The 15,904-nt window shown below is 42.7% G+C and overlaps 1 protein-coding gene across 1 annotated transcript in view; it reads right to left on the reverse strand.

Annotated features, from left to right (window-relative positions):
- MMS22L (MMS22 like, DNA repair protein) overlaps positions 1-15,904 on the reverse strand; it is a 156,648-nt gene that overhangs the window by 131,562 nt on the left and 9,182 nt on the right. The window contains exons 3-7 of the mRNA XM_090037124.1: positions 15,755-15,880; positions 5,707-5,759; positions 1,598-1,685; positions 1,302-1,479; positions 254-347 (exon numbers count right to left, since the gene is read on the reverse strand). Coding sequence (XP_089893250.1) covers positions 254-347; positions 1,302-1,479; positions 1,598-1,685; positions 5,707-5,759; positions 15,755-15,880 — 539 coding nt within the window. The remainder of the gene's footprint in view (positions 1-253; positions 348-1,301; positions 1,480-1,597; positions 1,686-5,706; positions 5,760-15,754; positions 15,881-15,904) is intronic.

Raw genomic sequence — 15,904 nt, forward strand, 5'->3', positions numbered from 1 at the left:
ATAGTTAACAGATCAAGACTGATGTGAACTGGCCTAGCATGTGGGAAAATTTGAAAAAACTGGCTTTGCCATATTTAAATTCTAGCCAGTATTAAGCTCTAATTTCAACAAACAAAAAATAAAAGCAACTTAATATAGACCCAACTTCTGCAGCCTCAAGAAAAGTAAAATAATTTGGACAGCTTCAGATCAAAAATATAAATAATCCAGAAAGAGAATAAGAAATTAATTGCACTGCAAAATGTAGACTCACCTGGCATCTTCTCACCTAAGACATGAAGAATTTCCAATACTAGCCAATGGATATCCAAGTGGAGATGGAGTAAATGCCATGATGGGGGAAACAGCTGTGATAAAAGACAATCATGTTTTTTCTATGTAACGTTGCTCAGTAAGGTCAGGATTCTTTACTCAGAAATGTGGAATGGCAGGCCCCAATTCCCATGTGAAAGTCCCACTGACATATTTATCAAACTAACTGCTGTATTCCAGTGTGAAACAGAAAATGCTTTTCCCAGCACAATTATTTTTTTCTTAGAGCAAGTTCATAAATTCTTTACTCTAAACTGCAACCTAATTCACCATAGCATCTTAACTCAAAGTCAACTTCCCAGGACACAATTTAGTTGAGAATATAGAATTGCTAACCACTCAAATAATGTGAATTCAGAACCACTCTCTACTAGGATAAAGCCCTTATCTCAAAAAGTGAATGGCAAGAACATAAATTTAATTTCTTAATAGGTCATTCTTCCTGATAATGATTCACAGATCTACAAGCATGAGAAGATTCCATACCACATATTAAAATCTACAGGTGCATGCTTTAGCGTATGAAATGTTGTAGGTGTGAAAATAAAAAAAACTATAGTTTTCACCCACAAAAAAAAATGATCTCTTTATATATTCAAGCAACTTTTAGAATATGTCTTTGTAGACATGCTTCATCTATTTCAGAGCTTACTATCCTCATGGATAAACACAGACAATTTAAAAAAAAAAAAAAAAGTAACACTGTGACAGGGTGTTTGATCAAGACTGCTTATTCACCTTGAATTATTATTCTATGTTGCTTACATAGTGCAAATACAGACCACATAAGGGAAATGTAGGGGAAAACCCTACAACAAATGAAGTAAATATGGTCTAATGCATATGAAGTAAAAAATGTGTTTGGAACTTCAAAAAATAAACAAGAATTAAGTTCATTTCTGAAATTAAGCAAACTTTTATTTTTCAATAACCTATAAAAGTTACACCTGGACTGCTATATGATACACGAGGCACAAAAACAATCAAACCTTTGCCGGAGGTTGAACAGTAAATGCTCCCAGGATACTACCATGGAGTTCATGTAAGTGTCCAATATGCAAAGTTAAGGCATGAAGCTCATCAACCAGCATTGAAGGCAGCTGAGCTTCCAGTTCTTCATATGGATGTAGTAGCCCATCATTCTCTGCTTTTGGTGGTTCCAGGAACCTGAATGAATCAATATATCATCAGTACCATCAATGCATCATTAGAGAATGAATAAGGGATGGTTACAGAATTAAAATACAAAATAAGCAAGTAACTCAATTTGTGCTTGGCAACTTACCTAAAGATGAAAACCTTTACATACTGCAAAAATTCAATGCACTGATGCCTGAGGTTGTCTGCTTCAGAATGCAAATTTGCAGCATGACCTTAAAATAAATGCAAAATAACAATTCCAACCCAAGTCATTTTTTCAAAAGAAATCTTTGAAATTACTTATGCTCACTAGAGTAATAAAAGTAATGTAAATTCTGTGAGAAATCAACTTAACTGTAAACAAAATCTTATAATTTTCCCCACTTAATACCCTTCCTACAAATGGCCACAAATCCATGTCCAGTCAAATACAGAAAAAGGTACTGTTTAGTCTAGCATGACTCATTTGCACTAAGGGGAAAAATGAAGTCCCACGTGACTCTCTCATAAACAAATTGAGAAAATGTGGGCTAGGCAAAACTGTTAGAAGGTGGAGAGAAAACTGGCTTAATAGCTGCAAACAAAGGGTACTTATAATGAATCCATGTCAAAATGGCAGATGGTTCCAAGTAGAGTCCCACAGGGATCTCTCTTGGACCTAGTGCTGTTCAACATGTTTTTGAATGATCTGGACATTGGAAAAAGAGAGATTCTTGAGCAAATGTATAGACCACATAAAACTGGGAAGGACTCTGAACACACTGCGGGTGGACAGGAGCACAATTCAGAAGGATCCTGACAGACTGAAAAGCTGGGCTGGACTTAACATGATGAAGTTCAATGCTGACAAATGCAAGGTACTACACCTCAGGAAGAGTAAACAAAAATACAAATACAAAATGGGTGACACCTGGCTGGATGGCAGCACTATGGAAAAGGCCCTGGGGGTCTTGGTGGAACACAGGTCCAATATAAGGCTGCAGCATAATGCAGCTGTACAAAAGACAAATGCAGTTTTGGGATGCCTCAACAGGAGTACGAGGTGAAAGACAACAGAGATACCACCTCTCTATTTGGCACTGTTTGATCCTCCTCAAGTAGTGTGTGCAGTTTTGGACTCCACATTTTAAAAAGGATATGAAGTCAGAGAAGGTCCAGAGGCTAGCAACAAGGACAAAAAAGGCCTTGGAAGGCAAATCATACACGGATAGGCTGAAGGAGCTATGCATGCTCAGCTTGGGGCAAAGGTGCTTAATAGGGAATGACAGCAGACTTTAAATATTGAAGGGCAGACAGAAAGAGGGCCATGCCCCAGCCTCCAATTCCAGTCTAAACCTATTTTGCAGCTACTTCAAGCCATTTGTTCTCATCCTACTGTATACAGAGAAAGAAAAGTGGGGCTGGAGCAGAGAGGTGCAGCCCTCTTCCTGCAATCTCTTAAGAGCATTTTAAACAACTTTTGCAACAGCAGGATGTTGGCCATTGTGGTCCTCTAATTTACCTGTGGCAGGTTAGGGTGCCATGGCTTGTGGTTGTGTCAGGATTGTATTTAGTTTTGCTGATAGGTTAGGTAATGGAAATGCATAGGATGATCTGGATAGGGAACATCCTGCCTCAGGTAGGTGGTTGAACGATCTCTGAAGACCCCTCCCAACCTATTTTCAATGATTTCTGTGAACCGATTTTTAGTGGTCACAGCCTGCTTAAAGCATCAGTATCACTTTCCTCACCATAGTATTTGAGCACAATTTGTACAGTATTTATCCATGTATTATACCTCTGAGAAAGAGAAACATGAATATGTTCATATTACTGATGGAAAACATACTGGTTACATAGCAAGTCTTCAGGACAGTAAAAAAACTGAACTTGAGTTATCCAAGTCCAAGATATGTAACCAGGGACCTACTCAAATTGCAACTTTGCATATTTTGCAGAAATTGTGAATTCTGGAATTGCCTGCAAAGCTGGGCAACGCCTGCAAAATCCACAACCCCCCCCCCAAAAAAAAACCTAATTGAAAATAAAATGCTGGCTCCCCAGAGGTACTTTTTACGACCACTGAATCCCTGCAGTCCACTCCTAATTTGCTGAGAAGCCCACCTGTAATGTGGCCAATCAGTGGCAAATGGCGGGGCTCTGCGGCAATAAGCCCACATAAATGGTGGCCGGCCTCATGATTTGAATACACCCCCCTACATATAACCTAGCCACCAGACCTGCCTAGTTACAAAATTCGATGCTACAACTTTTCCATTTTTTCAGAATGGTTTTACTGGAGCTTTTCTCCACTTTTATGATTTTGTTCTGATGGCAATACTTCCACTTACATAGCATATTTCACTGAAGAAGACCATTGTTGATTTCTGTGTCCGCTACACAGATTGTCTGCATTTCCAGATATGGGTCATATTTAGGTCTTCTACAAATACAGCATTGCTATTTTAACTACAGAAACATCCCTACATGCATTTGTTAAATGAATAAAGGAAGTAAACCAGAATATAAAAGAAAGAATTGTATTAGCTACTCCTTTGGGCAGGGGGCTGGACTCGATGATCTCCCGAGGTCCCTTCCAGCCCTAATGTCTATGAAATCTATGAAGTGACTAAGCCCTTTTTCACAGGCAGTACTAAGGTAAGATTGGATTTGGTTCCGTTAGAAGGGGTGCAGAGTCACTCTGACTCCTGGCAAACACTATATTTGTCACTTGTTATATTCAAGTATAACTCAATAAATAATAAACATACCAGATGTTTTAGTTTATTCTCAATAAAAATGGAGGATCAGCCAAGAAAGTTACTTCAAGGAAGCTGATATCTTCATTTTCATCTTCATGGTGAAATTATTTTATGATGTGGCCTGTTGGCATGTTATGATTTGTCATGTGATATATGCATAATGCACACAGTAAACATAATGTTTGCCTGGGGGTTTAGCTGAAACAGAAATGGTGGCATAGTAGCACCATGGCATCCAAATTGATACCACAACATTTAGGTCAGACCGAGACTTTAAATATTATAAATAAACTAAAACTAGAGGTTTATGATACAGTCAAAAAACCCTTGAAATTAGGCACACTTAACAGAACTTGCTAACACCCAGACTCTATTAAAACTTAAAATAGCTGTTTACTTGGACCATCAAATAAAGAGAATATGGGTTTGACAACCTCCAACAAAAATCACAAGGATCAGAGGTGTAACTCCAAACTTGGGTGCAAACTACTGCTCTTAAAAGAGTTAATGGAAAAAAAAGAAACAAGAGAGTTAACCCTCTGGTGCTTGGCCACACTGGAACCCATCCCGCCCTCCCATCCCTTTCCTCCCCACCAACTCTTCTGTGCTGGCTACCAGAGCCTCTACAGGAAAGATGCATAATACAGGGGGCCTTGTGGGGGGGGCAAGGCACTCCTTGCCCCATTCCAGCACCCCCTTTAGGCAATGCCTAGGGCTGGTGCCCTACTCAGTTATGCTACTGCAAAATGTTTATTTCTATCTTCATAACAATACCTATTTACTGATAACGTCAAGACACTATAGACAGTGCATTTCTACGCAATTACTGGACTTCTCCATTTATTGAAGTAATTATCTTTCCAGACTAAAAATAAGTCCAAAACTGCAATAATCCTTCACAAAGATACTGCTTCCTATTCCTTAATATTTTATTCAAACAAACTATTTTGTAGTGCTCCCATTTCATTGATTCTGTTGGAAAGACAAATGAAGTCTGTGAATAACTTATAAAGTAAGCAAATATAAGCTAACTTGTTTGAAAGGTAAGGCAGAAAAATATTTAAAAACATTAATTATTACTACAATAATCATTCTGAACTCTGAATTAACTTTTTTTTTTTTTTACAGTTAATTAAAAGAATGAATGGGTCACAAAGTCATGAATTACAAGTAGCCTCTGGCCCCAGTGAAGTCCATGACAAAATTCCCACTGACTTCAATGAGGCCAGAATTTCACCCTGTACATTTGCTACATAATCAACATGCAGTTAAAGCAGATGCTTAACTGTTACTGGTAAAGGTAACATCAGACCTTCCCACTAACCTTAGTCAACTGCATCAGGAATGTAGACATACTGCCAGAGATAATAAGTCATTACTGCATTTTGCTGAAATCTGTTGTTTGTAGTGAAGTAGTGCACAGATGCTCCAATCAGGAATCAAGACCCCATAGTGGTCAAATCTGTATGCCCATTAACCCACCCCAAGAAAGAAGTGAGTATCTAAAACTTACTGAAGTCAGATGAACTCATCTGTACTAGGTTTTCCAATTTGTGTATTTGTTGCCTGTTTAAAAAATACATATATAAGTTTATGACATTCCATAGTATAAATAAATTCAGTAACTATAAGTAAATACATTCACCAGTGCCATTTTTATCATGCTGCTAATAAGTATAGTACAAAGCACAAAATATGAAAAGTGTCTGCCCTGAAAACCTTACTACACCACTTTGGGAAGGCTACAGAGAGTTCAAACATGAAGTAACCATGTACACAAGAGTCCAATGGTGTCTCCAGGCTGACAGAAAGGACTTTAGGAAGAAATGTGAAAACGCCAGGATGAAACAATAGCTAAAGCAGGGGTGTCAAACGTACAGAAGCCACCGGGCAGATCTGACCCATGGAGCCACGCTGTCTGAGGCAGGCAACTAGAAGTTGGGGAAAGGGAGGGTCTCGGCAGGGACGAACAGCCCACCACAGAATCCAGGGCCATTAGGCCCCAGTGGATGAGAAATCATGGGCAGTAGGGCAAGTGAGGACTAATATAGTCACTCTCCAATCACTTCATCCTTTTGCCACTGACATAGCCCCTACCTCTGTTACTAAGTTTTCATAAACACCTTTTTTGCCTTAACCAGTTAACACTTTCCTCTCTAAAAGATTCACACTATTTCTGAAGAGTGAGGAGAGGTTAAAAAAAATTGGAGATGATTAGAGCTGCCATGTGTCCTACGGCAGAGCCAGACCCAGAGTTACTGCCACAGATGGGACATGTGGCAGCAGTGACAGCTCCAGCTTCAGCATGGAGCATATGGCAGGGGCCAAAGCTGCCCCATACTGGAGCTGCTGCAGCCGCTGCATCCTCTTCCAGAACTGGGGTTGCTGGTGCTGCATGCCCCAAGCTGCATGAGGCCTTCAAGGAGCTCTGTGGTTCAAATCCAACCTAGGGTATAAGGTAAGTCTGACATCCCTGAACTAAAGGCAGCCTCTGGAAAGAAAGAAGAAACCGAATATGAGTAAAGATGTAGGAAGAACAAGACTACACAAGTTTTGAAAAATCAAAAAGAATTTGATGAGGAAAAAAGACAAACTGAAAGAATTTGGAGTATGTCAAAGAGATGTCAAAGGATGAAAAGGCAAGATGGGGGAAGCAGGAGACAAGCACCTGCTAAAAGATAAAATCAAAATTCATGTTTTGGTTATTATTTACTTAATGCAAAATGTTCTAGTCAGTCTTTTAGCTTGTACCAAAAGCTAAAGAAAACAAAAGAGCTGAGCCAGCTAGAGGTGCACTAATACATTGGTCCGATATCGGCTCAGCACCAATATAAAGAAAATCGCCTATATTGGAAATTGGCCTGATATGGTCGATAATTTGGCTGATAAATGGCCCGTGCATGTGTGCAGCCACGTCACAGCACATAGGCAGTGAGGAGCACAGCCAGTCACATGGAGAGCTGTGTACAGCGGGTAAGTCTCTTGTGGTAGAAAGGGAGGGGTGTGGGGGGGCAGATCAAGGGAAGGACACAGAGGGGCTAGATACAATGATTTTTGCGGTAGCTGCAGCCCCTTCCCAATGCCATTGCCGCCTGCCTGGCACAGCCTCTGTGCCAGCCCCAGCCTGCAGCTGCAGCCCACCCCATCCATGCCCTGCACAGATCCAGGGTACCCTCCCAGGGTATGCGCAGCAGTGAGAGTTGCCTCCCCATACCTCCCAGATGAGCCATGGCTCCGTCCCACACTCTGCCCCACCCCACCTGGGCAGTGCCTGCCCAAGCCCCAGCCTCACTCCTTCCCTCACTGCAGAGGCCCTGATCTGCCCCCCATGCCCCTTCCACCACAGCAGACTTACCAGCTGGACGTAGCTGCATCAGAAATCAGATTGGTATCGGGCAATAGACCACCTTAAAATTCAGCTGTCAGTATCAACCCCAAAATCTCTATCAGTACACCCCTAGAGCCAGCTAATAACAGACTCTCCTCTTACCTTTTCCTCCCAAACCTCTCTCAGAGCCTTCAACATCATACCCCATAAAAAACCTGAAAGAAAAGGTTGGTCCATGCCCAATTGGTGCCTTGTAGCACCAATTCCAAGATCTGGCTAAAAAGCAGAACAGAAATCAGGTCTAAAATAGAACACCTATGCTAGCAGGGCTTCACCTACAAAAACTGCATAGAGATTAGACCAACAGCTAGCAGCTGAGCACATAAGACTACCACGTAGTCACAGAATAGCATAAAGGTAGAATTTATCCAAGGTAGGCAGGTTTCAAATAATCTACATTTTTGTTGGTCAAAAAACAATATCACTGAAAAATCAGAAAGTCAGTTGACAGCTACAGCAACTCTCAGAGCACAGGTGCAACATCTCTCTACAAGAACTATTTAATAAAATGCAGTTGCAGTCTGCACTAACTACAATTTTCAGGTGTCGTGTAGCCTCCGTATAGAGCCCACAGCAGCAATCTGGATGTGAGAAAGGGATAGATAACTGTGGTAAAATCAAAAGGAAAGATTACACCCTGTTTATCAAGTTTAAGTTAGGAAACCCTTAAAAAAATCTTCACAAAAATGTAAGGATCCAATACACTCAGATTGAGAGCAAGGTGAGGACTGTAGTTGGGGACACAAATCTCTATCACTCCTTCCACTCCCTGTATCATTTCATTCACCTTGACTGAGCTCCATCAATCCTCACCTACACCACAAACTTTTAGAAATTGCGTAAGTTTTTCAACCACTTCACTTGTTATAAGAAAATATGGAATTACAAGAGTTTGGTGACTTCAGTACAGAGAAACGCCAAAACCAACGGTTAGAGAGGCAGAAGAACAAGAAGCAAGGCAGTCAAATACAGAGTCAATGTTTAAAACAAGAAATCACTGAATCCACATAGCACAAAGAGAGGGCTGAAAGCAGAGAAACTGAACAATGTATCCTAAAGTGATTTAAATAATTGATGTTAGGAATGAATTTTAAAGCGTTGACAAGCAGGAAATATGTATTTAAATACTTTAATCCTGATTTGCATTGATACTTTTTGAAGATCAGTTCTCATTGGTTGGCAACTATTAAAACATTTAATTTGTAATTATAGACATGGGCAGATGATATACTTATACAAGCACAACTGGGTATGGAAAAGGATGAAAGAATCCTAGGCAAAAAAAGTGGCTGGAAGGGACATCAAGAGGTCACATTGTCCAATTCTTGTTTTAGGCAGAAATCCCTGCCTGTTTTCCCAGCAAAATGCTTATTTAACAAGCACTTAAAATCCTTCAAAGATGGAGATTCCATAACCTCTCTAGGTAGTCTGTTCCAGTGCTTAAAAACCCTTAGTGAGCCAGTGCTTCCTAATATTGAACCTAAATTTCTTCAGTTACAATTTAAAAATCGTCATTTCTTCTCCTGTCCACTGTGGACACAGATAGGTCTACTACCATCCTTTTTTATAAGCAACCCTTTTTGTATTTGAAGACTGTTACCAAATCACCCCTCAGTCTTCTCTTCCACATTAAGTAGTTTTATAGAAGTAGGGTTGGAGAGGACCTGAGCAGATCATCTAATCCAACCCCCTGCCCTGGGCAGGAATGAATACAGGGCTCTTACAACCCCTACTAAGTTTAAGCTCATATGACCCCAGCTAGGTAGTTATCAAGCCCCCTTTTAAAGACCCCTAAGGTAGGAGCCAGCACTACTTCCCTTAGAAGCTGGTTCCAGACCCTGGCCGCCCTGACTGTGAAGTAGTGCTTCCTGATGTCTAGCCTGAACCTACTGTCAATCAACTTATGGCCATTGTTCCTCCGGGAGGTGCTCAGGGAAACAGGGTCTCACCCAGTCCCCTCTGGTTCACCCTGGTAAGTTTATATATGGCCACTAGATCCCCTCTCAGCCTTCTCCTGCCTTGCTGCCCCCTGATCTTGCAAGTGGCCCTCCTCTGGACCCTCTCGATGCTGGCCTTATCCCTCCTGAAGTAAACCCGATTATTCCAACCTTCCCTTGTATATCTCCATGTTGTCGTTGCTCTTTTGTTACTCTTTCCAATTTGCCCATGTCTTTCTTGAAGTGTAGTGCCTAAAACTGGACACAAGTGAAGCCACAAAAGTGCTTAACAGAAGGAATAACTTCCTATGAGTTGACTGCAATAGTCCTATTAATACATCCCTGTATCTTACTGGCATTTTTTGCAACAGTAGCGCAATAAGTAGGGACCTACCAAATTTCCAATTTTGTGAATTTCTTGGATTCTGCAAAATCTGGGCAATGCCTGTGAAACCTGCACGGGAGAGCAGGGAGGCTTACAGAAAATAAAATTCTGGCTTCCCAAAGGGAGTCTGCCATCATCAGGGTGTTGCAGCAACTTGCCCAGTAGGAAATGGGTAGCTGCCCACTCGAAGGGCTGTCAGCAAGATGGCTGCCACCCTCACCCTTCACAGGTTGCTTGTCATGTGGTCCTGCCCCTCTCCACCAATTGGCAGCAAAGGATGGGGCTGCATGACAGACAGCTCTCACGTCAATCAGTGGTGATGGGCAGGGCCACATTCTGTCTGCGAAATCAGTGGGCAGCCACCATAAATTAGGTAGTTCCCTAAATGAAAGTCCATAAAAATCAGGCAAAGTTGACCCTATATGTACTGCCTGAATATTCTTAGTTTTAAAAAATTATAGATTCTAAAAAGATTAGACTTTAATACAGATTTAACATAATTTTATATTATGTTTAAATAAGATTATTTTAAAAAGAAAAAACTTATTTAATTTAAATTTAAAAATGTGATTTAACCAAACATGAGCTTCTGTGTCTTGAGTACAGATGGATAAAGAGAAAACAATTCAAGTATGTTGAATGAGAACAAAACCCCTACTCAGGAAAAAGAAAACTTCTCTTCGGAGGGGGAAAAACTAATCAGAGAGAGATTGTTAGTTCGTTAGTCTCAATCCAGGCAGAAAGCAGGGAAGTGTGGGACCTTAGAAACTAACATTCAGAAATGCATAAACTTCTGTAGGCAACAGCCTACTTCATCAGATGCCTTTCCTAACATCTAAAGAAGTATGCTATTGCCTCAGAAAGCTTATACATTTCTGAATAAGATGGTCTCCAAGATAACACCCTGCCCTGCCTTCTATATCAAAGTGACTGGAGCATTTTTCCAGAAGGCAGAGATCCTGGGTTCTGGCTCCTGCTCCACAGGACTTCAGTGGGACACCACTGGGGCAGAAGCTATCCCGCTGCTCTCCATTTTATCCAATAATTATTAATTGCCAAAACAGAAACACTACTGGGGACAGGGTAGAGGACCAAAGCCAGTACTCCTGCCCTTCCAAGACTGTGAGCCATTACTTCCCTCTGGCTATCTACCCTGGCCCCACATATTTTACCTGGTGGCTGACCAGCATGCCAATTTCAAAGGAAGGGCAATAATTATCCAAAGGTCTAATGGTTCCTGCATTTATGTAGGAGGTATAGGATCAAACCCCTCTGCGTGAGGGAGGCCCAGAACTTGAATCAGTAAGCAATTGACAAGTTCCTAAACACTAAGCTACTGGACTAAAAATAGGAGGTTCCATTCCTCCTTCCATGGCTAGCTGTGGTTCTGTTACTAACATTTCTGGGACTTCGGACAGAGTTTACATACCTACCCAGGTGGGACACAATCAGTACAAAATATAAGTAGCCAGAGTCCATCCTTCCGAAAAGGCCCAAAAGGATCCAGTGAGTTGCACAGATTTTTAGACCCTACCACCTGCACAAGTGTCCCAAAATGCCACTTACATGACTAAGGTTTCCTATGTAACTTATCTGCCTACGGGGAAACTGGACTTGGGCTGTTAAACATCATTTTAGACAGGTTATCTGCCTAACAAAATTCACCTACTGGAACTTCATCCCATATACAACTGCCTGTGTATGCGCAAAAACGTTTTTCCATTGAAAACAGCCTTCAGCTTCACTAGAACAGCCTCTACTACCATCTCTTTGTTTAGGCAGCACTCCCTCGTTTTGAGGATGACCTCTACCATGGCTCATTGATGGGTCTTGAGGTAATGCAAGAGTCCAATCTTGAGCCACAGATCCATCTGCAAAAGTTGTAGGACTTTTCACAGGGAAGGGTAGGCTGTGATTCTTCTCCTTTTACTTCCTCCACTCTCTTCTCTGCTGTAAGGGCAAAACACATTGCCTCCAAATGAGCTGATGCTGTTAGAGTTGTGGTGCCACTGGAGTTGGTTAGCAGCCACCTCCTCCCAGCTCTTGGTGTCAGCATCTGTTTTTTTAATGTACGTCTTCAATACGTCTTTGTAGCCCTTCCTCTGGGCACCATGAGATCTCAGGCTGTAACTAAGCTGGGAGCAGAGTACTTGTTTTGGGAGTCAACAGTTGGGCATCCACACAGCTATGACAGCAGAGCTACCTAACAGAGATGCAACATATGCTTATAATTCTTCTCCTGGTACAGATACACCAGCTATGCTGATGATTATCACTCTTCTGTAAGCACAGTAGCCTCTACACTAGTGGCTCTGAATCACAGTACTATGCAGTATTAGCCACAGGGTGCCACGCAATATTAACATGGTTAGGTGTGCAAACACCTACAAATAATTCACAAAATAAAGCAAGAGATTTCAGACAGAAATCCATAATGTCATAAATGTTCTGACCTGTTATGGTCTTCCTTAGTTCCTGAAAATATTCTGTTGTTTTTCTGTAGTCAAAAAAACAAGTGAAAGCTAGAAGCTGACATTTTTCAAGGAGTGCCTTAAGTCTAACAAGGTTTGTCTTGAATCTAAAAAGGTTGAGAACTGCTGCTCTACACCATGGGCTTTGCCAGTACAGCTATGCAAACTAGGTAGAGATGCACCGATACCTTGGTTCATATTGTATTGGCACCGATAAAAGCAAAATTGACATTATTGGCAATTGGCTTTTTTTGGCTGATGTAGCCAATAATGCCACAAATAAATGCTGCGCACATGCGTGCAACCCAGCAACTTGGAGAAAGCATCCATCTGGTAAGTCTGTTGGGGGAAAGGGGCTGAGGGAGGCCACTGCAGTGAGGGAAGGAGTGGGGATAGGGCTACAGAAGGCATTGCCCAGCTGGGGAAGACCGTGAGGACAGAGCCGCACGCAGCTTGTCTGGGGGCAGCTCCCACTGCTGGCGCACCCCAGGGAAGACATGGAGGGGCACGTACCCCCGCAGATGTGTGCGGGACAAGGGTGGACTGCTGCAGCAGGCTGGGGCCAGGGCTGCGCATGGGACAGGTGACAGCAGTGCTAGGAGGAGGGGCTCGTGGGGCTACGGTGAATTCTGGGGTGACCACCCTATAATCCCCACTCCCAGCACCGCTGTCACCTGCCCTGCACACAGCCCCAGCCCAACCCCCTGCTAAGAGTCCAGCACTGCTCCCAACCCCAGCTCACAGCCCACCCTTGCCCCGTGCACAAGTCCAGGGGGCACATGACCCTCCATGCCTCCCCTGGGGTGCACAGTGGCAGAAGCTGCACCCCCCTCCACCCCACCCCTGCACTCCCCAGACTAGCAGCTCATGGCTCTGTCCTGCACCCCACCCCAGCTAGGCAGCACGTGCCCCTGCCCCAGCCCCACTCCCTCCCTCACTGCGGGGCCTCGATCTGTTGTCCTCCCCCCACGCCCCTTCCCCCTCTCTGTCCCTTTTCCCCCACAGACTTACCAGCCAGATGCTGCTCTCCAAGGTGCCAGGATGTGTATTGGCAATCAGATCAGCATCAGCCAATATGGCTCATTAATAATTGCCCATCAATATTGACCCAAAAAAATCTTTATTGATGAAGCCTTATAGCTAGGAAAAGTGGTTTTCACCTATTCTAGTCCATATACATAAGTTGGCAAAACTTAGCAGGGCAGATCTAATTTCAAACAGCCACTAGCTGCTTTCACCAGGGCATAAAAGTTTAGTGCCACCAACTTGCCGGTCATACACGCTAACTGGAATCTAGAGAATAACATAAGGAATACCAGTGAACATGCTTACTGCCCATCCCATATCCTGGAAAAAATAATCTGAGTGCTGAGAATAGAGCTTTAGGGCAGAGGATTAGGGAATTACAACAATAGAAAATGCTTCTGTGCAGAGGTGCACCAATACATCACTCCGATAATCGGATCAGTATCAATATAAAGAAAACTGGCTGTATCGGATATTGACCCGGTGGGGCCGATAAATGCCCATGCGGCACACAGCCACAGCGCAGCACATAGGCAGCAAGGAGCAGAGCCGGCATCATGGAAATCTGCGTGCAGCTAAACCTGATGTGGTGAAAGAGGAGTGGGGAGGGAAGAGGCATGGGGGGGGCATATCAATGCCCCCTTTGGTGAGGGAGGGGGCAGGGGCAGGCACTACCCAGATCGGGGGTGGGACCAGGACTAGAGCCAAGGTTTGTAGCGGGGGCTCCCACTAGGGCTTGCACCCCAAGAGAGCATGAGGGGGGCATGTGTCCCCCAGATCTGCACAGGCTGTAGCTGGTGCTACATGGGGCTCTTCTTGGTGGGAGCTGTGCTCTGAGTGTGTAACAGTGGCGCTGGGAGGATGCTCCATCCACCCCAAATTTCACCAAGGCTCTGTTCCCAGCACCGCCCCTGCCAGCTGTCCAGCACAGTCCCAACTCAACACCCTGCTTCCACTCACATGCTGGGAACAGCCGGGGATGTGCTGGGTGGAGGCTACTGGAAGCGCAGGCTACTGGGAGCGCAGTGGCGTGGGGGCAAAATTTGGGGTGGATGCAGCATCTTCCCCGCCCCTCCCCCCCACCACCTGGGTAGCATCTGCCCCCTCCCCAACCGTGAGGGGTGTTGATCTGCCCCCCCACACTCCTTCCCTCCCCCCTCTCCTTCCACCACACCAGACTTACCAGTTGGAGACATCTGCATCAGATATTGGATCGGTACCACCTGATATGCCTCCTTAAATACTGGCCATTGGTATCAGCCCCAAAAATCTTTATCAGTGCTCCCCTACTTCTGTGATGAAATTCCATTAACTATGGAATAAGTCAAGTAGAATATTGAATAGATTTTTTTTCAGCTGATCAGAGGTTAACAAGCTATCTTTCCATCTCTTTCATAGCTATTATCTTCCAGTAGAAAGGAATAAAAATTCTCTCATACAAACTGTTTGTTTGTTTTAAAAGAACTCATTTTTTGTTTTTTTCAGGACCTATGCCATCATGGTCTAAACACTAGACTTTATTAAAAGTACTTTCCATAACATGCCTATGGCTATAGCCTCAAGGTACCATAGAAGCCACTGTAATCAACAGAGTGTTGGGATATACAACATATGTTTGAAGCGCCATATAAAAGCCCCCCCTTATCGACCCTCCATATGTGCTGTACATCCTGAGGATTAACAGTAGCAAAGAGGATTATCAGTGATTTGTGTATTTGCACTGACCAGATTAAACATCTACACTGAATTAGTCAAACACAGAGTAGCTGTATCCAAAGAGATTGCTGAAGCTACCCTAATCCAAACAACTAAAGAACACGGTACATCCAGCACTTAGCAGTATTTGATTTATAACATCCACTTTTCTAGTCACACAAAAAAGCTTGAAAAAGAAACTTCAGATAACATTTAAACTATATGGGTAACATTACTTCATTAAAAGCAAAACCTGATGCAATTTTCAGATGTACTCTAAAGCTAAATATGTATTACTGTATGTTGTGAATTGATTGTAGTATTTTAACAAATGTATTCCTTTTTTATTCCAAGTCTGGTACATTTAAAAGATGCACACCATACCACTGAGAAACTCAACATCAAGCCACACTATCCTACAGTTCTACAATGCATAATTCACTACTACATAGTTAATGAACTCAAGTTACTCTAGGAACAAGTCACCTACCACTCACTGAATTACACTGTTCACAGTTTTTACTCTCTGTATTGTACACAGTTGTTAACAATCTCATAATTATAAAACACAGAAGTTTAACAAACAGTTACTTCATCATATAGTGCGTAGTTAAATCACTGAAACAGGTCAGAGATAAAAGCACACAAAAATATCATACCTCAGTAAGCCAAATAGAAGTCGGCAGGATTCAACTAATGAAGTTTCAGTGACCCATTGAAAGCCAAATATTTCCACAGTATCTTCTTCATAGTCAGTTGGAGAAGGATCTAGTCTCAGCAGAAGCCTGAAAAATGGTCATTACTATTCA

This window comes from Crocodylus siamensis, chromosome 1 (genome assembly GCF_052110815.1).
Source record: "Crocodylus siamensis isolate JL-2025a chromosome 1, ASM5211081v1, whole genome shotgun sequence".
NCBI lineage: Eukaryota > Metazoa > Chordata > Crocodylia > Crocodylidae > Crocodylus > Crocodylus siamensis.